Raw genomic sequence first — 27,647 nt, 5'->3', positions numbered from 1 at the left:
TCTCTCTCTCCAACCTCAACCCCACCCTCACTCTGTCCTCTCCCTCCCTCTCTCTCTCAACCTCAACCCCACCCTCACTCTGTCCTCTCCCTGCCTCTCTCTCTCTCCAACCTCAACCCCACCCTCACTCTGTCCTCTCCCTCCCTCTCTCTCTCCAACCTCAACCCTACCCTCACTCTGTCCTCTCCCTGCCTCTCTCTCTCTCCAACCTCAACCACACCCTCACGCTGTCCTCTCCCTCCCTCTCTCTCTCCAACCTCAACCCCACCCTCACACTGTCCTCTCCCTCCCTGTCTCTCTCCAACCTCAACCCCACCCTCACTCTGTCCTCTCCTTGACTCTCTCTCCAACCTCAACCCCACCCTCACTCTGTCCTCTCCCTGACTCTCTCCAACCTCAACCCCACCCTCACTCTGTCCTCTCCCTCCCTCTCTCTCTCCAACCCCACCCTCACTCTGTCCTCTCCCTCCCTCTCTCTCTCTCAACCTCAACCCCACCCTCACTCTGTCCTCTCCCTGCCTCTCTCTCTCTCCAACCTCAACCCCACCCTCACTCTGTCCTCTCCCTCCCTCTCTCTCTCCAACCCCACCCTCACTCTGTCCTCTCCCTCCCTCTCTCTCTCTCTCAACCTCAACCCCACCCTCACTCTGTCCTCTCCCTCCCTCTCTCTCTCTCCAACCTCAACCCCACCCTCACTCTGTCCTCTCCCTCCCTCTCTCTCTCTCTCCAACCTCAACCCCACCCTCACTCTGTCCTCTCCCTCCCTCTCTCTCTCCAACCTCAACCCCACCCTCACTCTGTCCTCTCCCTCCCTCTCTCTCTCCAACCTCAACCCCACCCTCACTCTGTCCTCTCCCTGTCTCTCTCTCTCCATCAACCCCACCCTCACTCTGTCCTCTCCCTGCCTCTCTCTCTCCAACCTCAACCCCACCCTCTCTCTGTCCTCTCCCTGCCTCTCTCTCTCCAACCTCAACCCCACCCTCTCTCTGTCCTCTCCCTGCCTCTCTCTCTCCAACCTCAACCCCACCTTCACTCTGTCCTCTCCCTCCCTCTCTCTCTCCAACCTCAACCCCACCCTCACTCTCTCTCCCCCAATATTTCCCTCTCTCGTCTGGTCTCGTCTCATCCCTGTAAACCTCCCTTCCTCTCCCCTCTAACCCCCCCACCACCCCTCTGTCCGTCCCGTCTGTCCCCAGGCGGTGGAGGAGTTCCTGAGTGAGGTGCGTAGCAGGGAACATCCCCACAGTGCTGCTCTGGTCTCTCAGCCGACCGCCGTCAAGTTCCTCATGGCGCGCAAGTTTGATGTCTCCCGAGCAACAGACCTCTTCCAGGCATACAAGGTGCAGAGAGGGACCAGGTCGGGTGGGTGGGTGGGTGTGAGAGAGGGAGAGAGAGAGAAAGACAGAGAGAGACAGAGAGAGTGTGTGTGAGTGTGAGAGAGAGAGAGAGAGACAGAGAAAGACAGAGAGAGACAGAGAGAGTGTGTGTGAGTGTGAGAGAGAGAGAGAGAGACAGAGAGAGTGTGTGAGTGTGAGAGAGAGAGAGAGAGAGAAAGACAGAGAGAGACAGAGAGAGTGTGTGTGAGTGTGAGAGAGAGAGAGAGAGACAGAGAAAGACAGAGAGAGACAGAGAGAGTGTGTGTGAGAGAGAGAGAGAGAGAGAGAGAGAGAGACAGAGAAAGACAGAGAGAGACAGAGAGAGTGTGTGTGAGTGTGAGAGAGAGAGAGAGAGACAGAGAAAGACAGAGAGAGACAGAGAGAGTGTGTGTGAGTGTGAGAGAGAGAGAGAGAGACAGAGAAAGACAGAGAGAGACAGAGAGAGTGTGTGTGAGTGTGAGCATTTTTGTGTCTATTAGTCCCGAGAGATACACCCAAAATTCCCACCTATGCCAGAATGTGCTAATGGTTGACCCTTGACCTGTATGTCTGTGATTCGTCCAATCAGAACACGAGGATTAAGGAGGGCATCTTCAACATTAACCCAGAAGAGGAACCTCTCCGTTCTGAACTGCTCAGCGGAAAGTTCACCGTCCTGGTGAGGCCTGTGTGTGTGTGTGTGTGTGTGTGTGTGTGTGTGTGTGTGTGTGTGTGTGTGTGTGTGTGTGTGTGTGTGTGTGTGTGTGTGTGTGTGTGTGTGTGTGGGTTTTCTTTAGGAAAATGTAGCGCCCAGACAATAATTTGAATTTGATTTACTGGCCATTTTGATAAATTTACAGGATCCATATTCTTTGGGAGTGATGGAGGTAGATATGTAGAGGGGTAAGGAGACAGGGAGACTGGAGTGATGGAGGTAGATATGTAGAGGGGTAAGGAGACAGGGATACTGGAGTGATGGAGGTAGATATGTATAGGGGGAAGGAGACAGGGATACTGGAGTGATGGAGGTAGATATGTAGAGGGGAAGGAGACAGGGATACTGGAGTGATGGAGGTAGATATGTATAGGGGGAAGGGGACAGGGATACTGGAGTGATGGAGGTAGATATGTATAGGGGACAGGGATACTGGAGTGATGGAGGTAGATATGTATAGGGGACAGGGATACTGGAGTGATGGAGGTAGATATGTATAGGGGACAGGGATACTGGAGTGATGGAGGTAGATATGTATAGGAGACAGGGATACTGGAGTGATGGAGGTAGATATGTATAGGAGACAGGGATACTGGAGTGATGGAGGTAGATATGTATAGGAGACAGGGATACTGGAGTGATGGAGGTAGATATGTATAGGAGACAGGGATACTGGAGTGATGGAGGTAGATATGTATAGGAGACAGGGATACTGGAGTGATGGAGGTAGATATGTATAGGGGGAAGGAGACAGGGATACTGGAGTGATGGAGGTAGATATGTATAGGGGACAGGGATACTGGAGTGATGGAGGTAGATATGTATAGGGGGAAGGAGACAGGGATACTGGGGTGATGGAGGTAGATATGTATAGGAGACAGGGATACTGGAGTGATGGAGGTAGATATGTATAGGGGGAAGGAGACAGGGATACTGGAGTGATGGAGGTAGATATGTATAGGGGGAAGGAGACAGGGATACTGGAGTGATGGAGGTAGATATGTATAGGGGGAAGGAGACAGGGATACTGGAGTGATGGAGGTAGATATGTATAGGGGGAAGGAGACAGGGATACTGGAGTGATGGAGGTAGATATGTATAGGGGACAGGGATACTGGAGTGATGGAGGTAGATATGTATAGGAGACAGGGATACTGGAGTGATGGAGGTAGATATGTATAGGGGGAAGGAGACAGGGATACTGGAGTGATGGAGGTAGATATGTATAGGGGGAAGGAGACAGGGATACTGGAGTGATGGAGGTAGATATGTATAGGAGACAGGGATACTGGAGTGATGGAGGTAGATATGTATAGGGGGAAGGAGACAGGGAGACTGGAGTGATGGAGGTAGATATGTATAGGGGGAAGGAGACAGGGAGACTGGAGTGATGGAGGTAGATATGTATAGGGGAAGGAGACAGGGATACTGGAGTGATGGAGGTAGATATGTATAGGAGACAGGGATACTGGGGTGATGGAGGTAGATATGTATAGGGGGAAGGAGACAGGGATACTGGAGTGATGGAGGTAGATATGTATAGGAGACAGGGATACTGGAGTGATGGAGGTAGATATGTATAGGAGACAGGGATACTGGAGTGATATGTATAGGGGAAGGAGACAGGGATACTGGAGTGATGGAGGTAGATATGTATAGGGGGAAGGATACAGGGATACTGGAGTGATGGAGGTAAATATGTATAGGGGGAAGGGGACAGGGATACTGGAGTGATGGAGGTAGATATGTATAGGGGGAAGGAGACAGGGAGACTGGAGTAATGGAGGTAGATATGTATAGGGGTAAGGAGACAGGGATACTGGAGTGATGGAGGTAGATATGTATAGGGGTAAGGAGACAGGGAGACTGGAGTGATGGAGGTAGATATGTATAGGGGGAAGGAGACAGGGAGACTGGAGTGATGGAGGTAGATATGTATAGGGGGAAGGAGACAGGGATACTGGAGTGATGGAGGTAGATATGTAGAGGGGGAAGGAGACAGGGATACTGGAGTGATGGAGGTAGATATGTATAGGAGACAGGGAGACTGGAGTGATGGAGGTAGATATGTATAGGAGACAGGGATACTGGAGTGATGGAGGTAGATATGTATAGGGGGAAGGAGACAGGGATACTGGAGTGATGGAGGTAGATATGTATAGGGGGAAGGAGACAGGGAGACTGGAGTGATGGAGGTAGATATGTATAGGAGACAGGGATACTGGAGTGATGGAGGTAGATATGTATAGGGGGAAGGAGACAGGGATACTGGAGTGATGGAGGTAGATATGTATAGGAGACAGGGATACTGGAGTGATGGAGGTAGATATGTATAGGAGACAGGGATACTGGAGTGATGGAGGTAGATATGTATAGGGGGAAGGAGACAGGGATACTGGAGTGATGGAGGTAGATATGTATAGGGGGAAGGAGACAGGGATACTGGAGTGATGGAGGTAGATATGTATAGGGGGAAGGAGACAGGGATACTGGAGTGATGGAGGTAGATATGTAGAGGGGGAAGGAGACAGGGAGACTGGAGTGATGGAGGTAGATATGTAGAGGGGGAAGGAGACAGGGAGACTGGAGTGATGGAGGTAGATATGTATAGGGGGAAGGAGACAGGGAGACTGGAGTGATGGAGGTAGATATGTATAGGGGTAAGGAGACAGGGAGACTGGAGTGATGGAGGTAGATATGTATAGGGGACAGGGAGACTGGAGTGATGGAGGTAGATATGTATAGGGGGAAGGAGACAGGGAGACTGGAGTGATGGAGGTAGATATGTATAGGGGGAAGGAGACAGGGAGACTGGAGTGATGGAGGTAGATATGTATAGGGGAAGGAGACAGGGAGACTGGAGTGATGGAGGTAGATATGTATAGGAGACAGGGATACTGGAGTGATGGAGGTAGATATGTATAGGGGGAAGGAGACAGGGAGACTGGAGTGATGGAGGTAGATATGTATAGGAGACAGGGATACTGGAGTGATGGAGGTAGATATGTATAGGGGGAAGGAGACAGGGATACTGGAGTGATGGAGGTAGATATGTATAGGGGGAAGGAGACAGGGATACTGGAGTGATGGAGGTAGATATGTAGAGGGGGAAGGAGACAGGGAGACTGGAGTGATGGAGGTAGATATGTATAGGAGACAGGGATACTGGAGTGATGGAGGTAGATATGTATAGGGGGAAGGAGACTAGGAATCACGATCAAAGATAAACAGAGTAGCAGTGTGTATAGAGTGTCAGTATAAATGTTTGTGCTTATTATGTGTGAGTGACAAAATGGAGTGTGTGTGTGTTGCAGTCTGTGTTTTGTAGTGTGTGTGCGTCTGTGTGTTGTAGTGTGTGTGTGTGTGTGTGTTGTAGTGTGTTTTGTAGTGTGTGTGTGTGTGTGTTGTAGTGTGTGTTGTAGTGTGTGTTGCAGTCTGTGTTTTGTAGTGTGTGTGCGTCTGTGTGTTGTAGTGTGTGTGTGTGTGTGTTGTAGTGTGTGTGTGTGTGTGTGTGTGTTGTAGTGTGTGCGTAAGAGTGTAGGGCCCCTGTGAGTGTCTATAGAGAGACTAGCTGATTATTGAGTTGTGGCTGTCAGTGAATAGCATATGAATGAAATATGTGAAGATCATTTTGCATCTTGAGTATCATTTAAAAAATGTTGAGACAAGATAGGGGGAGGGGTGAAGATATCGGCCACTCTCTCTCCAGAAGGGCCCCGTCTCTCTCCAGAAGGGCCCCGTCTCTCTCCAGAAGGGCCCCGTCTCTCTCCAGAAGGGCCCCGTCTCTCTCTCTCCAGAAGGGACCCGTCTCTCTCTCTCCAGAAGGGACCCGTCTCTCTCCAGAAGGGCTCCGTCTCTCTCCATTCATTGTGTGAATCTGGTTTCTCTGCCCTGATAATGTTGAGGGGGTATGTGTCTTGTTTCTCTGCCCTGATAATGTTGAGGGGGCATGTGTCTTGTTTCTCTGCCCTGATAATGTTGAGGGGGCATGTGTCTGGTTTCTCTGCCCTGATCATGTTGGGGGGATGTGTCTGGTTTCTCTGCTCTGATAATGTTGAGGGGGCATGTGTCTGGTTTCTCTACCCTGATAATGTTGAGGGGGCATGTGTCTGGTTTCTCTGCCCTGATCATGTTGGGAGTTCTCTGCCCTGATCATGTTGAGGGGGGTGTGTCTGGTTTCTCTACCCTGATCATGTTGAGGGAGTTCTCTGCCCTGATAATGTTGAGGGAGCATGTGTCTGGTTTCTCTACCCTGATCATGTTGGGGGGGGCATGTGTCTGGTTTCTCCGCCCTGATCATGTTGAGGGGGCATGTGTGTGGTTTCTCTGCCCTGGTCATGTTGAGGGAGCATGTATCTGGTTTCTCTGCCCCGATAGTGTTGGGGGGGGGCATGTGTCTGGTCATGTTGAGGGAGCGCACATGCCTGAACACGAATAGAAGTTACTGGCCTGCTGCGTGGAAATGTAGGAAAGTGTTTTTTTTTAAATGTTGTACCTCCATTGCGAATGATAATATATTAAAACTATAGTTTTTCACAGTAAGCTATTTGAAAAATCTTTCTAATAATCTCCCTCCTCGATAATGACAGATCCTCGGTGTGAAAGACCAATGGAAGGGCCTACTGCAGCGTTGGCCAATAGGCTGTGTGTTCCATAGAAGGGCCTACTGCAGCGTTGGCCAATAGGCTGTGTGTTCCATAGAAGGGCCTACTGCAGTATTGGCCAATAGGCTGTGTGTTCCATAGAAGGGCCTACTGCAGTATTGGCCAATAGGCTGTGTGTTCCATAGAAGGGCCTACTGCAGTATTGGCCAATAGGCTGTGTGTTCCATGGAACGGCCTACTGCAGTATTGGCCAATAGGCTGTGTATTCCATAGAAGGGCCTACTGCAGTATTGGCCAATAGGCTGTGTATTCCATAGAAGGGCCTACTGCAGTATTGGCCAATAGGCTGTGTATTCCATAGAAGGGCCTACTGCAGTATTGGCCAATAGGCTGTGTATTCCATAGAAGGGCCTACTGCAGTATTGGCCAATAGGCTGTGTATTCCATAGAAGGGCCTACTGCAGTATTGGCCAATAGGCTGTGTATTCCATAGAAGGGCCTACTGCAGTATTGGCCAATAGGCTGTGTATTCCATAGAAGGGCCTACTGCAGCATTGGCCAATAGGCTGTGTGTTCCATAGAAGGGCCTACTGCAGCATTGGCCAATAGGCTGTGTGTTCCCGGGGAGCTGGTTGCCCGTACCTGAATGGGAGGGGGCCGGTTGCCCGTACCTGAATGGGAGGGGGCCGGTTGCCCGTACCTGAATGGGAGGGGGCCGGTTGCCCGTACCTGAATGGGAGGGGGCCGGTTGCCCGTACCTGAATGGGAGGGGGCGGTTGCCCGTACCTGAATGGGAGGGGGCCGGTTGCCCGTACCTGAATGGGAGGGGGCCGGTTGCCCGTACCTGAATGGGAGGGGGCCGGTTGCCCGTACCTGAATGGGAGGGGGCCGGTTGCCCGTACCTGAATGGGAGGGGGCCGGTTGCCCGTACCTGAATGGGAGGGGGCCGGTTGCCCGTACCTGAATGGGATGGGAGGGGGCCGGTTGCCCGTACCTGAATGGGAGGGGGCCGGTTGCCCGTACCTGAATGGGAGGGGGCCGGTTGCCCGTACCTGAATGGGAGGGGGCCGGTTGCCCGTACCTGAATGGGAGGGGGCCGGTTGCCCGTACCTGAATGGGAGGGGGCCGGTTGCCCGTACCTGAATGGGAGGGGGCCGGTTGCCCGTACCTGAATGGGAGGGGGCCGGTTGCCCGTGAATGGGAGGGGGCCGGTTGCCCGTACCTGAATGGGAGGGGGCCGGTTGCCCGTACCTGAATGGGAGGGGGCCGGTTGCCCGTACCTGAATGGGAGGGGGCCGGTTGCCCGTACCTGAATGGGAGGGGGCCGGTTGCCCGTACCTGAATGGGAGGGGGCCGGTTGCCCGTACCTGAATGGGAGGGGGCCGGTTGCCCGTACCTGAATGGGAGGGGGCCGGTTGCCCGTACCTGAATGGGAGGGGGCCGGTTGCCCGTACCTGAATGGGAGGGGGCCGGTTGCCCGTACCTGAATGGGAGGGGGCCGGTTGCCCGTACCTGAATGGGAGGGGGCCGGTTGCCCGTACCTGAATGGGAGGGGGCCGGTTGCCCGTACCTGAATGGGAGGGGGCCGGTTGCCCGTACCTGAATGGGAGGGGGCCGGTTGCCCGTACCTGAATGGGAGGGGGCCGGTTGCCCGTACCTGAATGGGAGGGGGCCGGTTGCCCGTACCTGAATGGGAGGGGGCCGGTTGCCCGTACCTGAATGGGAGGGGGCCGGTTGCCCGTACCTGTATGGGAGGGGGCGGTTGCCCGTACCTGAATGGGAGGGGGCCGGTTGCCCGTACCTGTATGGGAGGGGGCCGGTTGCCCGTACCTGAATGGGAGGGGGCCGGTTGCCCGTACCTGAATGGGAGGGGGCCGGTTGCCCGTACCTGAATGGGAGGGGGCCGGTTGCCCGTACCTGAATGGGAGGGGGGCCGGTTGCCCGTACCTGAATGGGAGGGGGGCCGGTTGCCCGTACCTGAATGGGAGGGGGGCCGGTTGCCCGTACCTGAATTGGGAATTAAAGTAATTGCTGTTTTTAATCTTTGCGCCAAAACAGTTTTTAACACCATTGTATTTAGAATCGTTGCTGACTGAAAACACGTTTTCCTCCAGCAGACATCAGCTGAGGAGCAGCAGGAGAAATCCCTCTCAGAATAGTCTCTGTGTACTGTGAGCATGTGATAGTTGTGTTGGATAAATAAGACGACTAACGAAAATACACACGGGGCAATTTAATTCCACTAAATTATGCAATTTGACCTGTAGACTGAACAGCGTCAGTTTGCCAGGGGTTTCTGTTTCTCTCGGGTCGTTTTGGCCTCTGCAACTCAAGTCGTTTGTGTGTCTGACAACAGTGGCAGGAACAGAGGCAGCTTGTTGAACTAATAACCCAACTAATGTGTCTTACATTCTCTCTCTCTCCCTGGAAAAACTGACGTCTATGAGCAGAGGAATGAGGAAAAAGAGGAGAAGACTGAGCTGACAGGCAGCAGGTCCTCTCGCCCTCCCGTCTGACTCCTTCTTCTCTCTCTCCTCTTCTTTCCCTCTGAGGGTTTGTCTTATGATGAATGGGGCTGTCTGAACAAACCCTCACCAATTAGACTGAGAAGGGGGAGGAGGGGGAGAGATAGAAAGACTGAAGTGAAGAGGGGGATGTGAGAAAAGAGGTAGAAAATGCTGTCTGTTGTGTTTACAGTAAAGGTCATGACTAAAATAAAGATCTACTAGAATGCGGTCTGTTGTGTTTACAGTAAAGGTCATGAGGACTAAGTAAAGATCTACTAGAATAGTGTCTGTTGTGTTTACAGTAAAGTTCAGGAGCTCTGTAAAATACAGATCTACTAGAATGCGGTCTGTTGTGTTTACAGTAAAGGTCATGAGGACTAAGTAAAGATCTACTAGAATAGTGTCTGTTGTGTTTACAGTAAAGTTCAGGAGCTCTGTAAAATACAGATCTACTAGAATGCGGTCTGTTGTGTTTACAGTAAAGGTCATGAGGACTAAGTAAAGGTTTGCTAGAATGCGGTCTGTTGTGTTTACAGTAAAGGTTTGCTATAATGCTGTGTTTACAGTAAAGTTCATGAGGACTAAGTAAAGGTTTGCTAGAATGCTGTGCTTACAGTAAAGTTCATGAGGACTAGGTAAAGGTTTGCTAGAATGCGGTCTGTTGTGTTTACAGTAAAGGTTTGCTAGAATGCTGTGTTTACAGTAAAGTTCATGAGGACTAGGTAAAGGTTTGCTAGAATGCTGTGTTTACAGTAAAGCTCATGAGGACTAAGTAAAGGTTTGCTAGAATGCTGTGTTTACAGTAAAGCTCTGTGTGTTTCAGCCTGGTCGTGATGCTAAGGGTGCTGCTCTGGCTCTGTTCACCGCTCGTCTCCACCGCTCTGACGTCACTACCCATAGGGCTGTGCTGCAGGCCATCATCTTTCAGCTGGACAAAGCCATCGAGAGGTAACCCCCCCTGCACTACATTATTTATCTCTTTTTATTTCTCTCTCTCTCTCCTTAATTAGTCCTATTCTCTCTCTCCTTAATTAGTCCTATTCTCTCTCTCTCTCCTTAATTAGTCATATTCTCTCCCTCTCTCCTTAATTAGTCCTATTCTCTCCCTCTCTCTCTCTCTCCTTAATTAGTCATATTCTCTCCCTCTCTCCTTAATTGGTCCTATTCTCTCTCTGTCCTTAATTAGTCCTATTCTCTCTCTGTCCTTAATTAGTCCTATTCTCTCTCTCCTTAATTAGTCCTATTCTCTCTCTCTTTAATTAGTCCTATTCTCTTCCTCGCTCCTTAATTAGTCCTATTCTCTCTCTCCTTAATTAGTCCTATTCTCTCTCTCTCTCCTTAATTAGTCATATTCTCTCCCTCTCTCCTTAATTAGTCCTATTCTCTCCCTCTCTCCTTAATTAGTCCTATTCTCTCTCTCTCTCCTTAATTAGTCATATTCTCTCTCTCTCCTTAGTTAGTCATATTCTCTCTCTCTCTCCTTAATTAGTCATATTCTCTCTCTCTCTCCTTAATTAGTCATTCTCTCCCTCTCTCCTTAATTAGTCCTACTCTCCCTCTCTCCTTAATTAGTCCTATTCTCTCTCTCTCTCCTTAATTAGTCCTATTCTCTCCCTCTCTCCTTAATTAGTCCTATTCTCTCTCTCTCTCTCTCTCTCCTTAATTAGTCCTATTCTCTCTCTCTCTCCTTAATTAGTCCTATTCTCTCCCTCTCTCTCCTTAATTAGTCCTATTCTCTCTCTCTCTCTCTCTCCTTAATTAGTCATATTCTCTCTCTCTCTCCTTAATTAGTCCTATTCTCTCTCTCTCTCCTTAATTAGTCCTATTCTCTCTCTCTCCTTAATTAGTCATATTCTCTCCCTCTCTCCTTAATTGGTCCTATTCTCTCTCTCTCTTTAATTAGTCCTATTCTCTTCCTCGCTCCTTAATTAGTCCTATTCTCTCTCTCTCTCCTTAATTAGTCCTATTCTCTCTCCTTAATTAGTCAGATTCTCTCTCTCTCTCGCTCCACAATTAGTCCTACTCTCTCTCTCTCTTTAATTAGTCCTATTCTCTCTCTCTCTCCTTAATTAGTCCTATTCTCTCTCCTTAATTAGTCCTATTCTCTCTCTCTCTCCTTAATTAGTCCTATTCTCTTCCTCTCTCCTTAATTAGTCCTATTCTCTCTCTCTCCCTAATTAGTCCTATTCTCTCTCTCTCCTCAATTAGTCCTATTCTCTCTCTCTCTCCTTAATTAGTCCTATTCTCTCTCTCTCTCCTCAATTAGTCCTATTCTCTCTCTCTCTCCTTAATTAGTCCTATTCTCTCTCTCTCTCTCCTTAATTAGTCCTATCCTCTCTCCTTAATTAGTCCTATTCTCTTCCTCTCTCCTTAATTAGTCCTATTCTCTCTCTCTCTCCTTAATTAGTCCTATTCTCTTCCTCTCTCCTCAATTAGTCCTATTCTCTCTCTCTCTCCTTAATTAGTCCTATTCTCTGTCTCTCTCTCCTTAATTAGTCCTATTCTCTTCCTCTCTCCTTAATTAGTCCTATCTCTCTCCTTAATTAGTCCTATTCTCTCTCTCTCCTTAATTAATCCTATTCTCTCTCTCTCCTAAATTAGTCCTATTCTCTCTCTCTCTCCTTAATTAGTCCTATCCTCTCTCCTTAATTAGTCCTATTCTCTCTCTGTCCTTAATTAGTCCTATTCTCTCTCTCTCTCCTTAATTAGTCCTATTCTCTTCCTCGCTCCTTAATTAGTCCTATTCTCTCTTTCTCTCCTTAATTAGTCCTATTCTCTCTTTCTCTCCTTAATTAGTCCTATTCTCTCTCCTTAATTAGTCCGATTCTCTCTCTCTCTCCTTAATTAGTCCTATTCTCTCTCGCTTTCCTTAATTAGTCCTATTCTCTCTCGCTTTCCTTAATTAGTCCTATTCTCTTCCTCTCTCCTTAATTAGTCCTTTTCTCTCTCTCTCCTTAATTAGTCCTATTCTCTCTCTCTCCTAAATTAGTCCTATTCTCTCTCTCTCTCCTAAATTAGTCCTATTCTCTCTCTCTCTCCTTAATTAGTCCTATTCTCTCTCTCTCTCTCCTTAATTAGTCCTATTCTCTCTCTCTCTCCTTAATTAGTCCTATTCTCTCTCTCTCTCCTTAATTAGTCATTTTTTCTCTCTCTCCTTAATTAGTCCTTTTCTCTCTCTCTCTCCTTAATTAGTCCTTTTCTCTCTCTCTCTCCTTAATTAGTCCTATTCTCTCTCTCTCCTTAATTAATCCTATTCTCTCTCTCTCCTTAATTAGTCCTATTCTCTCTCTCTCCTTAATTAGTCCTATTCTCTCTCTCTCCTTAATTAGTCCTATTCTCTCTCTCTCCTTAATTAGTCCTATTCTCTCTCTCTCTCTCTCTCTCCCTCTCTCCTTAATTAGTCCTATTTTCTGCCTCTCTCTCTCTCCTTAATTAGTCCTATTCTCTCTCTCTCTCTCTCTCTCCCTCTCTCCCTAATTAGTCCTATTCTCTCTCTCCCTAATTAGTCCTATTCTTTCTCTCTCTCTCTCATTAATTAGTCATATTCTCTTCCTCTCTCCTTAATTAGTCCTATTCTCTCCCTCCGTCCTTAATTAGTCCTTCTCTCTTTGTCTCCTTCACCTCTCAATCCTTTAATGTACATAACAGATAACTCACCTCCCCCTCTCTCCTCCCTTCCTCTCTCCCTCCCTTCCTCTCTCCCCCCTTCCTCTCTCCAGTGTTGACACCCAGAGAGATGGTTTAATATTCATCTATGACATGACCAACTCCAGCTATGGGAACTTTGACTATGAGCTCTGTGTCAAGATCCTCGACCTCCTCAAGGTAACACACCGCCTGTGTCCCAAATGCCTCCCTGTCCCAAATGACACCCTGTCCCAAATGCCTCCCTGTCCCAAATGACTCCCTGTCCCAAATGACTCCCTGGTCCAAATGTAAATGACTCCCTGCCCAAAATGACTCCCTGTCCGAAATGACTCCCTGTCCGAAATGACTCCCTGTCCGAAATGACTCCCTGTCAAATGACTCCCTGTCCGAAATGACTCCCTGTCCGAAATGACTCCCTGTCCGAAATGACTCCTTGTCAAATGACTCCCTGTCAGATGACTCCCTGTCAAATGACTCCCTGTCCCAAATGACTCCCTGTCAGATGACTCCCTGTCAGATGACTCCCTGTCAGATGACTCCCTGTCAGATGACTCCCTGTCCCAAATGACTCCCTGTCCGAAATGACTCCCTGTCAGATGACTCCCTGTCAGATGACGCCCTGTCAGATGACTCCCTGTCAAATGACTCCCTGTCAAATGACTCCCTGTCAAATGACTCCCTGTCAAATGACTCCCTGTCAAATGACTCCTGTCAAATGACTCCCTGTCAAATGACTCCCTGTCCCAACAATGCAGAGTAAAAACAAGGAGTACCAGAACCCAGTCAATGGGCCGTGTTACCAGAACCCAGTCAATGGGCCATGTTACCAGAACCCAGTCAATGGGCCGTGTTACCAGAACCCAGTCAATGGGCCGTGTTACCAGAACCCAGTCAATGGGCCGTGTTACCAGAACCCAGTCAATGGGCCGTGTTACCAGAACCCGGTCAATGGGCCGTGTTACCAGATCCCGGTCAATGGGCCATGTTACCAGAACCCGGTCAATGGGCCGTGTTACCAGAACCCGGTCAATGGGCCGTGTTACCAGAACCCAGTCAATGGGCCGTGTTACCAGAACCCGGTCAATGGGCTGTGTTACCAGAACCCGGTCAATGGGCCGTGTTACCAGAACCCAGTCAATGGGCCGGTTTACCAGAACCCAGTCAATGGGCCGGTTTACCAGAACCCAGGCAATGGGCCGGTTTACCAGAACCCAGTCAATGGGCCGTGTTACCAGAACCCAGTCAATGGGCCGGTTTACCAGAACCCAGGCAATGGGCCGTGTTACCAGAACCCAGTCAATGGGCCGTGTTACCAGAACCCAGTCAATGGGCTGGTTTACCAGAACCCAGTCAATGGGCCGTGTTACCAGAACCCAGGCAATGGGCCGTGTTACCAGAACCCAGTCAATGGGCCGTGTTACCAGAACCCAGTCAATGGGCTGGTTTACCAGAACCCAGTCAATGGGCCGTGTTACCAGAACCCAGTCAATGGGCCGTGTTACCAGAACCCAGTCAATGGACCGTGTTACCAGAACCCAGTCAATGGGCCGTGTTACCAGAACCCAGTCAATGGACCGGTTTACCAGAACCCAGTCAATGGGCCGTGTTACCAGAACCCAGTCAATGGGCCGTGTTACCAGTACTGGGTCAATGGGCCGTGTTACCAGTACTGGGTCAATGGGCCGTGTTACCAGTACTGGTCAATGGGCCGTGTTACCAGAACCCAGTCAATGGGCCGTGTTACCAGTACTGGTCAATGGGCCGGTTTACCAGAACCCAGTCAATGGGCCGAGTTACCAGAACCCAGTCAACGGGCCGTGTTACCAGAACCCAGTCAATGGGCCGTGTTACCAGAACCCAGTCAATGGGCCGGTTTAGCAGAACCCAGTCAATGGGCCGGTTTAGCAGAACCCAGTCAATGGGCCGTGTTACCAGAACCCAGTCAATGGGCTGTGTTACCAGAACCCAGTCAATGGGCCGTGTTACCAGAACCCAGTCAATGGGCCGGTTTACCAGAACCCAGTCAATGGGCCGTGTTACCAGAACCCAGTCAATGGGCCGTGTTACCAGAACCCAGTCAATGGACCGTGTTACCAGTACTGGGTCAATGGGCCGTGTTACCAGTACTGGGTCAATGGGCCGTGTTACCAGTACTGGGTCAATGGGCCGTGTTACCAGTACTGGGTCAATGGGCCGTGTTACCAGAACCCAGTCAATGGGCCGTGTTACCAGAACCCAGTCAATGGGCCGTGTTACCAGAACCCAGTCAATGGACCGTGTTACCAGAACCCAGTCGATGGGCCATTTTACCAGAACCCAGTCAATGGGCCGGTTTACCAGAACCCAGTCAATGGGCCGGTTTACCAGAACCCAGTCAATGGGCCGTGTTACGAACCCAGTCATTGGGCTGTGTTACCAGAACCCAGTCAATGGGCCGTGTTACCAGAACCCAGTCAATGGGCCGTGTTACCAGAACCCAGTCAATGGGCCGTGTTACCAGAACCCAGTCATTGGGCTGTGTTATCAGAACCCAGTCAATGGGCCGTGTTACCAGAACCCAGTCAATGGGCCGTGTTACCAGAACCCAGTCAATGGGCCGTGTTACCAGAACCCAGTCAATGTCCTCGATGCATCATACCTTATATAGTACATTACTCTGGTCACTAGTAGTTCACTATATAGGGAATAGGGTCCTGGTCTAAAGTAGTGCACTATATAGGGAATAGGGCTCTGGTCACTAGTAGTGCACTATATAGGGAATAGGGCTCTGATCTAAAGTAGTGCACTATATAGGAAATAGGGCCCTGGTCTAAAGTAGTGCACTATATTGGGAATAGGGCTCTGGTCTATAGTAGTGCACTATATAGGGAATAGGGTCCTGGTCTAAAGTAGTGCACTATATAGGGAATAGGGCTCTGGTCACTAGTAGTGCACTATATAGGGAATAGGGCTCTGATCTAAAGTAGTGCACTATATAGGAAATAGGGCCCTGGTCTAAAGTAGTTCTTCCTCTCCTCTTCATCATCCTCTCTTCCCCTCCTCTCTTCCTCTCTTCTCTTCCTCTCCTCTCTTCATCATCATCCTCTCTTCCTCTCCTCTCTTCATCATCATCCTCTCTCTCCTTCTATTTCTTCCCCTCTTTTGTCTTTTTCCATTCACTCGTTACCTGTGTGTGTGTGTGTCTCTCCTAGGGTGCGTTCCCAGCGCGTCTGAAGTGTGTGTTCATCGTGTCGTCTCCTCTCTGGTTCAGAGCTCCCTTCGCCGTCCTCAGACTCTTCGTACGTGAGAAGCTGAGAGAGAGGGTACGACCGTGTGTGTGTGTGTGTGTGTGTGTGTGTGTTTTGAGATGGTCACTGTGTTGGTGCGATACCATGTCTCTCAGGTGTGTGCGTGTGCCTAACAGTCTCTCTCTCTCCCTCCCCAGGTGTGTGTGTGTGTGTGTATGTGTACGTAACAGTCTCTCTCTCTCTCCCTCCCCAGGTGTGTGTGTGTGTGTGTGTGTATGTGTACGTAACAGTCTCTCTCTCTCTCCCTCCCCAGGTGTGTGTGTGTGTGTGTGTGTATGTGTACGTAACAGTCTCTCTCTCTCTCCCTCCCCAGGTGTGTGTGTGTGTGTGTGTATGTGTACGTAACAGTCTCTCTCTCTCTCCCCCCCAGGTGTGTACAGTGAAGGCCCACGAGCTGTCCAATTACATCCCAGTCTCTTCTCTTCCGGAACACCTGGACGGAACCTCCCGGTACAGCCACGTTGCCTGGATACAGTCCTGCGTCAACACACACACCGCCCCAGGCGACGCGCACACACACCCGCACGACACACACGACTGCGTGGGCAGCCTGTTGCTCTCGTACAGCCTGGAGCCACACAACGCTAACGCCGCCGCTACGTTGGCCGCTACGCAAACCTCCATAGACTCCCACTCAGATTCGCCGCTGCTGTTAGCCTCCGAGCTAGCGTTAGCGGCTACGGCTAACTCCAACTGCTACGACGACAGTAATGCTAACCCACACGTCCACTGTGGTACAGTGAACGGCAGGACTCGAGGCCGGGCCCAGAACAGCCCCCAGAGCTCTGGACCACAGAGGAATCACCAACATTGGAACGGGTCTGCCCGTAGCTACGGTGTCAAGGCAGGGTTGGGGGTTAATACCGTTGTTGGGGTTGTTAGCGGCGCTAGCCCCAATGCTAACAGCGTGAATGGTCGCCAGCCCCCTCCCCAGTCGGACACGCCCCCGGACACACCCCTCCACCACAAAGTAGTAGGAATTACGATGAGTGACGGGTCAGAAACCCTCGACGACGGAACAGCGAACGAGGAAGAGCAGGAAGGAGAGGAGGAAGAGGATGAGGTAGATGGGGTGCCTCCTCTCCCTCAGAAGTCTCTCCCACGCCACCCTCAACCCCCGCCGTCCCAGTGCCCCTCACTCAGCGGCGCGTCACAGCCGGACGAGGACCCTTGTCCCCAGGAAGAGGTGTCCGTACACATGCCTGACGGGGTAGGGATGAACGTGTTGGAGCTGGTGGAGCACGTGAAGAAGAGGAAGAAGAAAGGAATCTACCAGGAGTATGAAGAGATACGCAAGGAGCCTCCTACTGGTAGCTTTGACTACAGCAAGTTAGTCTCTCTCTGTCTCTCTCTCTGTCTCTCTCTCTGTCTCTCTCTCTCTCTGTCTCTCTCTCTGTCTCTCTCTCTCTCTCTGTCTCTCTCTCTCTGTCTCTCTCTCTGTCTCTCTCTCTCTCTGTCTCTCTCTCTCTGTCTCTCTCTCTGTCTCTCTCTCTGTCGCTGTCTGTCTCTCTCTCTCTCTCTCTCCGTCTTTCTCTGTCTCCCTCTCTCTCTCTCTCTCTGTCTCCCCTTTCTCTGTGTCTCTCTCTCTCTCTCTCTCTCTCTCTCTCTCTCTCTCTGTCTCCCCCTCTGTCTCTCTCCCTCTCTCTCTCTCTCCCTCTCTCTCTCTCTCCCTCTCTCTCTCTCTCTCTCTCTCTCTCTCTCTGTCTCTCTCTCTCTCCCTCTCTCTCTCTCTCTCTCTCTCTCTCTCTCTCTCTCTCTCTCTCTCTCTCTCTCCTCTCTGTCTCTCTCTGTCTCTCTCTCTCTCCCTCTCTCTGTCGCTCTCTCTCTCTCTCTCTCTCTCTCTCTCCCTCCCTCTCTCTGTCTCTCTCTCTATTTCTCTTTAATGCCAGTTAATAGTCTAATCTCTTTCTCTCTCCCTCCTTTTCACTTCCTTCCTTCCTTACTCTCTGTGTAGAAAGCTGTCCAATCAGATCAAGAACAGGTACAGTGATGTCCTCTGTCTGGACCAATCACGTGTCAGACTCTGCCAGCTCTGTGATGATGAGGACGAGGTATGTTTCAGGATAATTATTTATGTCTAAAATCAGAAATGGTGTGTTAACTCCCTATGGAGGAGAGTCACCCCCTCTATGCCACATTCAGAAAGTATTCAGACCCCCTTGCCTTTTTCCACATTTTGTTACGTTACAGCCTTATTCTAAAATGGACATTGGTTTTTTTCACCATCATCAATCTACACACAATACCCCATAATGACATCACACTACCCCATAATGACATCACACTACCCCATAATGACATCACACTACCCCATAATGACATCACAATACCCCATAATGACATCACACTACCCCATAATGACATCACACTACCCCATAATGACATCACACTACCCCATAATGACATCACAATACCCCATAATGACATCACACTACCCCATAATGACATCACAATACCCCATAATGACATCACACTACCCCACAATGACATCACACTACCCCATAATGACATCACACTACCCCATAATGACATCACAATACCCCATAATGACATCACACTACCCCATAATGACATCACAACACACCCATAATGACATCACACTACCCCATAATGACATCACACTACCCCATAATGACATCACAATACCCCATAATGACATCACACTACCCCACAATGACATCACACTACCCCATAATGACATCACACTACCCCATAATGACATCACACTACCCCATAATGACATCACAACACACCCATAATGACATCACACTACCCCATAATGACATCACACTACCCCATAATGACATCACACTACCCCATAATGACATCACACTACCCCATAATGACATCACAACACACCCATAATGACATCACAACACACCCATAATGACATCAACAGTTTTTTTTAAACATTTTGGCAAATAAAATAACGGAAATATCACATTTATGTAACTATTCAGACCCTTTTACTCAGTACTTTTGTTGAAGCACCTTTGGCAGTGATTACAGCCTAGAGGTTTTATTTTTAACCTATTTAACTAGGCAAGTCAGTTAAGAACAAATTCTTATTTTCAATGACGGCCTAGGAACAGTCGGTTAACTGCCCTGTTCAGGGGCAGAACGACAGATTTGTACCTTGTCAGCGAGGGAATTCGATCTAGTAACCTTTCAATTACTAGTCCAACGCTCTAACCTGCCCCCACCCCCCGTCTTCTTGACACTAAAAGCTTGGCACACCTGTATTTGGGGAGTTTCTCCCATTCTTCTCTGCAGATCCTCTCAAGCTCTGTCAGGTTAGAGGAGGAGAGTCGCTGCACAGCTATTTTCAGGTCTCTCCACTGATGCTGAATCGGGTTCAAGTTCGGGCTCTGGCTGGATCACTCAAGGACATTCAGAGAGTTTTCCCGAAGCCACTCCTGCATTGTCACGACTGTGTGGTTAGATCGTTGTCCTGTTGGAAGGTGAACCTTCGTCCCAGTCTGAGGTCCTGAGCAGGTTTTCATCAAGGATCTCTGTACTTCGCTCCGTTCATCTTTCCCTCGATCCTGTCTAGTCTCCCAGTCCCTGCTGCTGAGAAACATCCTCACAGCATGATGCTGCCACCACCATGCTTCACCGTAGGGATGGTGCCAGGTTTCCTCTAGACGTGACGCTTGGCATTCAGGCCAAAGAGTTCAATCTTGGTTTCATCAGACCAGAGAATCTTGTTTCTCATGGTCTGAGAGTCTTTAGGTGTCTTTTGTCAAACTCCAAGCGGGCTGTCATGTGCCTTATACTGAGGAGTGGCTTCCCTCTGGCCACTCTACCATAAAGGCCTGATTGGTGGAGTACTGCAGAGATGGTTGTCCTTCTGGAAAATTCTCCCATCTCCACAGAGGAACTTGGAGCTCTGTCAGAGTGACCATCAGGTTCTTGGTCACCTCCTGACCATGGTCCTTCTCTCCTGATTGGTCAGTTTGGCCGGGCGGCTCTATGAAGAGTCTTGGTGTGTTCTTGAGGATCTTTAATGCTGCAGAAATGTTTTGGTACCTTCTCTAGATCTGTGCCTCGGCACAATCCTGTCTCTGAGCTCTACGGACAATTCCTTCAACCTCACGGATTGGTTTTTGATCTGACACGCACTGTTAACTGTGGGACCTTATATAGACAGGTGTGTGCCTTTCCATATCATGTCCAATCAATTGAATTTACCACAGGTGGACTCCAATCAAGTTGTTGAAAAATCTCAAGGATGATCAATGGAAACAGGATGCACCTGAGCTTTGTTTCGACTTGAAAACTAATGTGTGTGTGTGTGTGTGTGTGTGTGTGTGTGTGTGTGTGTGTGTGTGTGTGTGTGTGTGTGTGTGTGTGTGTGTGTGTGTGTGTGTGTGTGTGTGTGTGTGTTCAAGACGTCAGACTACATCAATGCTAGTCTTATGGACGGCTACAAGAGGAGCAACGCTTATATCGCAACTCAGGGTGAGTTGGGGAACATAGTTGGATAGGTCTGGGTAGTTGGATAGGTCTGGGTAGTTGGATAGGTCTGGGTAGTTGGATAGGTCTGGGTAGTTGGATAGGTCTGGGTAGTTGGATAGGTCTGGGTGTTGGATAGGTCTGGGTAGTTGGATAGGTCTGGGTAGTTGGATAGGTCTGGATAGTTGGATAGGTCTGGGTAGTTGGATAGGTCTGGGTAGTTGGATAGGTCTGGGTAGTTGGATAGGTCTGGGTAGTTGGATAGGTCTGGGTAGTTGGATAGGTCTGGGTAGTTGGATAGGTCTGGGTAGTTGGATAGGTCTGGGTAGTTGGATAGGTCTGGATAGTTGGGTAGGGCTGGATAGGTCTGGATAGTTGGACAGGGCTGGATAGTTGGACAGGGCTGAATAGTTGGATAGGGCTGGATAGGGCTGGATAGTTGGATAGGTCTGGATATTTGGATAGGTCTGGATAGTTGGATAGGTCTGGGTAGTTGGATAGGTCTGGGTAGTTGGATAGGTCTGGGTAGTTGGATAGGTCTGGGTAGTTGGATAGGTCTGGGTAGTTGGATAGGTCTGGGTAGTTGGATAGGGCTGGATAGTTGGATAGGTCTGGATATTTGGATAGGTCTGGATAGTTGGATAGGTCTGGGTAGTTGGATAGGTCTGGGTAGTTGGATAGGTCTGGGTAGTTGGATAGGTCTGGGTAGTTGGATAGGTCTGGGTAGTTGGGTAGGGCTGGATAGGTCTGGATAGTTGGACAGGGCTGGATAGTTGGACAGGGCTGAATAGTTGGATAGGGCTGGATAGGGCTGGATAGTTGGGTAGGGCTGGATAGGTCTGGATAGTTGGATAGGTCTGGATAGGTCTGGTTAGTTGGATAGTTGGATAGGTCTGGATAGGTCTGGATAGTTGGATAGGTCTGGGTAGTTGGATAGGTCTGGATAGTTGGATAGGTCTGGATAGTTGGAAAGGTCTGGATAGTTGGGTAGGTCTGGATAGTTGGATAGGTCTGGGTAGTTGGATAGGTCTGGATAGGTCTGGGTAGTTGGATAGGTCTGGATAGTTGGAAAGGTCTGGATAGTTGGGTAGGTCTGGATAGTTGGATAGGTCTGGGTAGTTGGATAGGTCTGGATAGTTGGATAGGTCTGGATAGTTGGATAGGGCTGGATAGTTGGATAGGTCTGGATAGTTGGATAGGTCTGGATAGGTCTGGATAGGTCTGGGTAGTTGGATAGGTCTGGATAGTTGGAAAGGTCTGGATAGTTGGGTAGGTCTGGATAGGTCTGGATAGTTGGGTAGGGCTGGATAGTTGGGTAGGGCTGGATAGTTGGGTAGGTCTGGATAGTTGGGTAGGTCTGGATAGTTGGGTAGGTCTGGATAGTTGGGTAGGTCTGGATAGTTGGGTAGGTCTGGATAGTTGGGTAGGTCTGGATAGTTGGGTAGGTCTGGATAGTTGGGTAGGTCTGGATAGTTGGATAGGTCTGGATAGTTGGATAGGTCTGGATAGTTGGATAGGTCTCGATAGTTGGATAGGTCTGGATAGGTCTCGATAGTTGGATAGGTCTGGATAGGTCTCGATAGTTGGATAGGTCTGGATAGGTCTGGATAGTTGGATAGGTCTGGATAGGTCTGGATAGTTGGATAGGTCTCGATAGTTGGATAGGTCTGGATAGGTCTCGATAGTTGGATAGGTCTGGATAGGTCTCGATAGTTGGATAGGTCTGGATAGTTGGATAGGTCTGGATAGGTCTGGATAGTTGGATAGGTCTCGATAGTTGGATAGGTCTGGATAGGTCTCGATAGTTGGATAAGTCTGGATAGGTCTCGATAGTTGGATAGGTCTGGATAGGTCTGGATAGTTGGATAGGGCTGGATAGTTGGGTAGGTCTGGATAGTTGGGTAGGTCTGGATAGTTGGATAGGTCTGGATAGTTGGATAGGTCTGGATAGTTGGATAGGTCTGGATAGGTCTGGATAGTTGTATAGGTCTGGATAGGTCTGGATAGTTGGATAGGTCTGGATAGTTGGATAGGTCTGGATAGTTGGATAGGTCTGGATAGTTGGACAGTTGAATAGGTCTTGATAGTTGGATAGGTCTGGATAGTTGGATAGTTGGATAGGTCTGAATAGTTCTGGATAGTTGGAAAGGTCTGGATAGTTGGATAGTCTGGATAGTTGGATAGGTCTGGATTGTTGGATAGGTCTGAATTGTTGGATAGGTCTGGATAGTTGGATAGGTCTGAATAGGTCTGGATAGTTGTATAGGTCTGGATAGTTGTATAGGTCTGGATAGTTGGATAGGTCTGGATAGTTGGATAGGTCTGGATAGTTGGATAGGTCTGAATAGTTGGATAGGTCTGGATAGTTGGATAGGTCTGGATAGTTGGATAGGTCTGAATAGTTGGATATGTCTGGATAGTTGGATAGGTCTGGATAGTTGGATAGGTCTGGATAGTTGAAAAGAGTTGGATAGGTCTGGATAGGTCTGGATAGTTGGATAGGTCTGGATAGTTGGAAAGAGTTGGATAGGTCTGGATAGTTGGATAGGGCTGGATAGGTCTGGATAGAGCTGGATAGGTGGATATGTCTGGATAGGTGGATAGGGGTGGATAGGGCTGGATAGGTCTGGATAGTTGGATAGGTCTGGACAGTTGGATAGGTCTGGACAGTTGGATAGGTCTGGATAGTTGGATAGGTCTGGATAGTTGGATAGGTCTGGATAGTTGGATAGGTCTGGATAGGTCTGGAGAGTTGGGTAGGGCTGGATAGGTCTGGGTAGTTGGATAGGTCTGGATAGTTGGATAGGGCTGGATAGTTGGATAGGGCTGGATAGTTGGATAGGGCTGGATAGGTCTGGATAGTTGGATAGGGCTGGATAGTTGGATAGGGCTGGATAGTTGGGTAGGTCTGGATAGTTGGGTAGGTCTGGATAGTTGATATGTCTGGATAGTTGGATATGTCTGGATAGGTCTGGATATTTGGATATGTCTGGATAGGTCTGGATAGTTGGATAGGTCTCGATAGTTGGATAGGTCTGGATAGGTCTCGATAGTTGGATAGGTCTGGATAGGTCTCGATAGTTGGATAGGTCTGGATAGGTGGATAGGTGGATAGGGCTGGATAGTGTGATAGGGCTGGATAGGTCTGGATAGTTGGACCGGTCTGGATAGTTGGATAGGGCTGGATAGTTGGATAGGGCTGGATAGTTGGACAGGGCTGGATAGTTGGATAGGGCTGGATAGTTGGACAAGGCTGGATAGTTGGACAGGGCTGGATAGTTGGACAGGGCTGAATAGTTGGATAGTTGGATAGGTCTGGATAGGGCTGGATAGTTGGATAGGGCTGGATAGTTGGATAGGTCTGGATAGTTGGATAGGTCTGGGTAGTTGGATAGGTCTGGATAGTTGGATAGGTCTGGGTAGTTGGATAGGTCTGGATAGTTGGATAGGTCTGGATAGTTGGGTAGGTCTGGATAGTTGGGTAGGTCTGGATAGTTGGGTAGGTCTGGATAGTTGGGTAGGTCTGGATAGTTGGGTAGGGCTGGATAGTTGGGTAGGGCTGGATAGTTGGGTAGGGCTGGATAGTTGGGTCTGGATAGTTGGGTAGGGCTGGATAGTTGGGTAGGGCTGGATAGGTCTGGATAGTTGGGTAGGTCTGGATAGTTGGGTAGGTCTGGATAGTTGGTAGGTCTGGATATTTGTGGTAGGCCTGGATAGTTGGGTAGGGCTGGATAGGTCTGGATAGTTGGGTAGGTCTGGATAGTTGGGTAGGTCTGGATAGTTGGGTAGGTCTGGATAGTTAGGTAGGGCTGGATAGGTCTGGATAGTTGGATAGGGCTGGATAGTTGGGTAGGTCTGGATAGTTGGGTAGGTCTGGATAGTTAGGTAGGGCTGGATAGGTCTGGATAGTTGGATAGGGCTGGATAGTTGGATAGGTCTGGATAGTTGGGTAGGTCTGGATAGGGCTGGATAGGTCTGGATAGTTGGATAGGTCTGGATAGTTGGATAGGTCTGGATAGGTCTGGATAGGTCTGGATAGGTCTGGATAGTTGGATAGGGCTGGATAGTTGGATAGGTCTGGATAGTTGGATAGGGCTGGATAGTTGGATAGGTCTGGATAGGGCTGGATAGTTGGATAGGTCTGAATAGGTCTGGATAGTTGGATAGGTCTGGATAGGTCTGGATAGTTGGATAGGGCTGGATAGTTGGATAGGTCTGGATAGTTGGATAGGGCTGGATAGTTGGATAGGTCTGAATAGGTCTCGATAGTTGGATAGGTCTGGATAGTTCTGGATAGTTGGATAGGTCTAGATAGTTGGATAGGTCTGGATAGGTCTGGATAGTTGGTTAGGTCTGAATAGTTCTGAATCGTTGGATAGGTCTGGATAGGTCTGAATAGTTGGTTAGGTCTGAATAGTTCTGAATCGTTGGATACGTCTGGATAGTTGGATAAGTCTGAATAGGTCTGGATAGTTGGATAGGTCTGAATAGGTCTGGATAGTTGGATAGGTCTGAATAGGTCTGGATAGTTGGATATGTCTGGATAGTTGGATAGGTCTGAATAGGTCTGGATAGTTGGATAGGTCTGAATAGGTCTGGATAGTTGCATAGGTCTGGATAGGGCTGGATAGTTGGATAGGTCTGGATAGTTGGATAGGTCTGGATAGTTGGATAGGGCTGGATAGTTGGATAGGTCTGAATAGGTCTCGATAGTTGGATAGGTCTGGATAGTTCTGGATAGTTGGATAGGTCTGGATAGGTCTGGATAGTTGGTTAGGTCTGAATAGTTCTGAATCGTTGGATAGGTCTGGATAGGTCTGAATAGTTGGTTAGGTCTGAATAGTTCTGAATCGTTGGATACGTCTGGATAGTTGGATAAGTCTGAATAGGTCTGGATAGTTGGATAGGTCTGAATAGGTCTGGATAGTTGGATATGTCTGGATAGTTGGATAGGTCTGAATAGGTCTGGATAGTTGGATAGGTCTGGATAGGTCTGAATAGGTCTGGATAGTTGGATATGTCTGGATAGTTGGATAGGTCTGAATAGGTCTGGATAGTTGGATAGGTCTGAATAGGTCTGGATAGTTGCATAGGTCTGAATAGGTCTGGATAGTTGGATAGGTCTGGATAGTTGGATAGGTCTGGATAGTTGGATAGGTCTGGATAGTTGGATAGGTCTGGATAGTTGGATAGGTCTGGATACTTGGATAGGTCTGGATTGTTGGATAGGTCTGGATAGTTGGATAGGTCTGAATAGGTCTGGATAGTTGTATAGGTCTGGATAGTTGGATAGGTCTGGATAGTTGGATAGGTCTGGATAGTTGGATAGGTCTGGATAGTTGGACAGTTGAATAGGTCTTGATAGTTGGATAGGTCTGGATAGTTGGATAGTTGGATAGGTCTGAATAGTTCTGGATAGTTGGAAAGGTCTGGATAGTTGGATAGGTCTGGATAGTTGGATAGGTCTGGATTGTTGGATAGGTCTGAATTGTTGGATAGGTCTGGATAGTTGGATAGGTCTGAATAGGTCTGGATAGTTGTATAGGTCTGGATAGTTGGATAGGTCTGGATAGTTGGATAGGTCTGGATAGTTGGATAGGTCTGGATAGTTGGACAGTTGAATAGGTCTTGATAGTTGGATAGGTCTGGATAGTTGGATAGTTGGATAGGTCTGAATAGTTCTGGATAGTTGGAAAGGTCTGGATAGTTGGATAGTCTGGATAGTTGGATAGGTCTGGATTGTTGGATAGGTCTGAATTGTTGGATAGGTCTGGATAGTTGGATAGGTCTGAATAGGTCTGGATAGTTGTATAGGTCTGGATAGTTGGATAGGTCTGGATAGTTGGATAGGTCTGGATAGTTGGATAGGTCTGAATAGTTGGATAGGTCTGGATAGTTGGATAGGTCTGAATAGTTGGATATGTCTGGATAGTTGGATAGGTCTGGATAGTTGGATAGGTCTGGATAGTTGAAAAGAGTTGGATAGGTCTGGATAGGTCTGGATAGTTGGATAGGTCTGGATAGTTGGAAAGAGTTGGATAGGTCTGGATAGTTGGATAGGTCTGGATAGTTGGATAGGGCTGGATAGGTCTGGATAGTTGGATAGGTCTGGATAGGGCTGGATAGGTCTGGATAGTTGGATAGGGCTGGATAGTTGGATAGGTCTGGATAGGTGGATAGGGATGGATAGTTGGATAGTTCTGGATAGTTGGGTAGGGCTGGATAGGTCTGGATAGTTGGATAGGGCTGGATAGGTCTGGATAGTTGTGAGGGATGGATAGGTCTGGATAGGTCTGGATAGTTGGATTGGTCTGGATGGGATAGTTGAATTGGTCTGGATAGGTCTGTTTAGTTGGATAGGTCTGGTTAGTTGGATCTGGATAGTTGGTTGGGTCTGGATAGTTGGATAGGTCTGGATAGGTCTGTTTAGTTGGATAGGTCTGGTTAGTTGGATAGGTCTGGATAGTTGGTTGGGTCTCGATAGTTGGATAGGTCTGGATAGTTGGATAGGTCTGGATAGGTCTGGATAGTTGGATAGGTCTGGATAGGTCTGGATAGTTGGATAGGTCTGGATAGTTGGATAGGTCTGGATAGTTGGATTGGTCTGGATAGGTCTGTTTAGTTGGATAGTTCTGGATAGGTCTGGTTTGTTGGATAGGTCTGGATAGTTGGTTGGGTCTCGATAGTTGGATAGGTCTGGATAGTTGGATAGGTCTGGATAGTTGGATATGTCTGGATAGGTCTGGATAGTTGGATAGGTCTGGATAGTTGGATAGGTCTGGATAGTTGGATAGGTCTGGATAGTTGTGGTTTGACTTATGGTTGAGTTATAGTTTGACCGTTGTGGTTGCGATTGAGTTGGGGTTTGACTGCTTTGGTTGAGTTATGGTCTTTTTATGGTTGTGTTGTGGTTTGACAGCTTTGGTTGAGTTGTGGTTGTTTTATGGTTGTGTTGTGGTTCAGTTGTGGTTTGACAGCTTTGGTTGAGTTGTGGTTGAGTTGTGGTTTGACAGCTTTAGTTGAGTTGTGGTCTTTTTATGGTTGTGTTGGGGTTGAGTTGTGGTTTTACAGCTTTG

General features: G+C 48.7%; 1 protein-coding gene across 3 annotated transcripts in view; it reads left to right on the top strand.

The window, feature by feature from the left end:
• The window catches only part of LOC121843624 (tyrosine-protein phosphatase non-receptor type 9-like), a 35,154-nt gene that overhangs the window by 5,907 nt on the left and 1,600 nt on the right, over positions 1-27,647 (top strand). The window contains exons 2-9 of one of the 3 annotated variants that reach the window (XM_042313368.1): positions 1,197-1,340; positions 1,945-2,034; positions 10,005-10,129; positions 12,901-13,006; positions 16,021-16,131; positions 16,487-17,445; positions 18,071-18,167; positions 20,508-20,577. In XM_042313368.1, coding sequence (XP_042169302.1) covers positions 1,197-1,340; positions 1,945-2,034; positions 10,005-10,129; positions 12,901-13,006; positions 16,021-16,131; positions 16,487-17,445; positions 18,071-18,167; positions 20,508-20,577 — 1,702 coding nt within the window. Of the gene's footprint in view, positions 1-1,196; positions 1,341-1,944; positions 2,035-10,004; positions 10,130-12,900; positions 13,007-16,020; positions 16,132-16,486; positions 17,446-18,070; positions 18,168-20,154; positions 20,213-20,507; positions 20,578-27,647 lie in introns of those variants that run through there. The other 2 variants (XM_042313369.1, XM_042313370.1) reach the window with 2 other exon arrangements.

The sequence above is a fragment of the Oncorhynchus tshawytscha genome, unplaced genomic scaffold, assembly GCF_018296145.1.
Source record: "Oncorhynchus tshawytscha isolate Ot180627B unplaced genomic scaffold, Otsh_v2.0 Un_contig_13347_pilon_pilon, whole genome shotgun sequence".
Classification (NCBI taxonomy): Eukaryota; Metazoa; Chordata; class Actinopteri; order Salmoniformes; family Salmonidae; genus Oncorhynchus; species Oncorhynchus tshawytscha.
The sequence above is the reverse complement of the archived record's forward strand: the minus strand, read 5'-3'. Positions and strand labels throughout refer to the sequence as shown.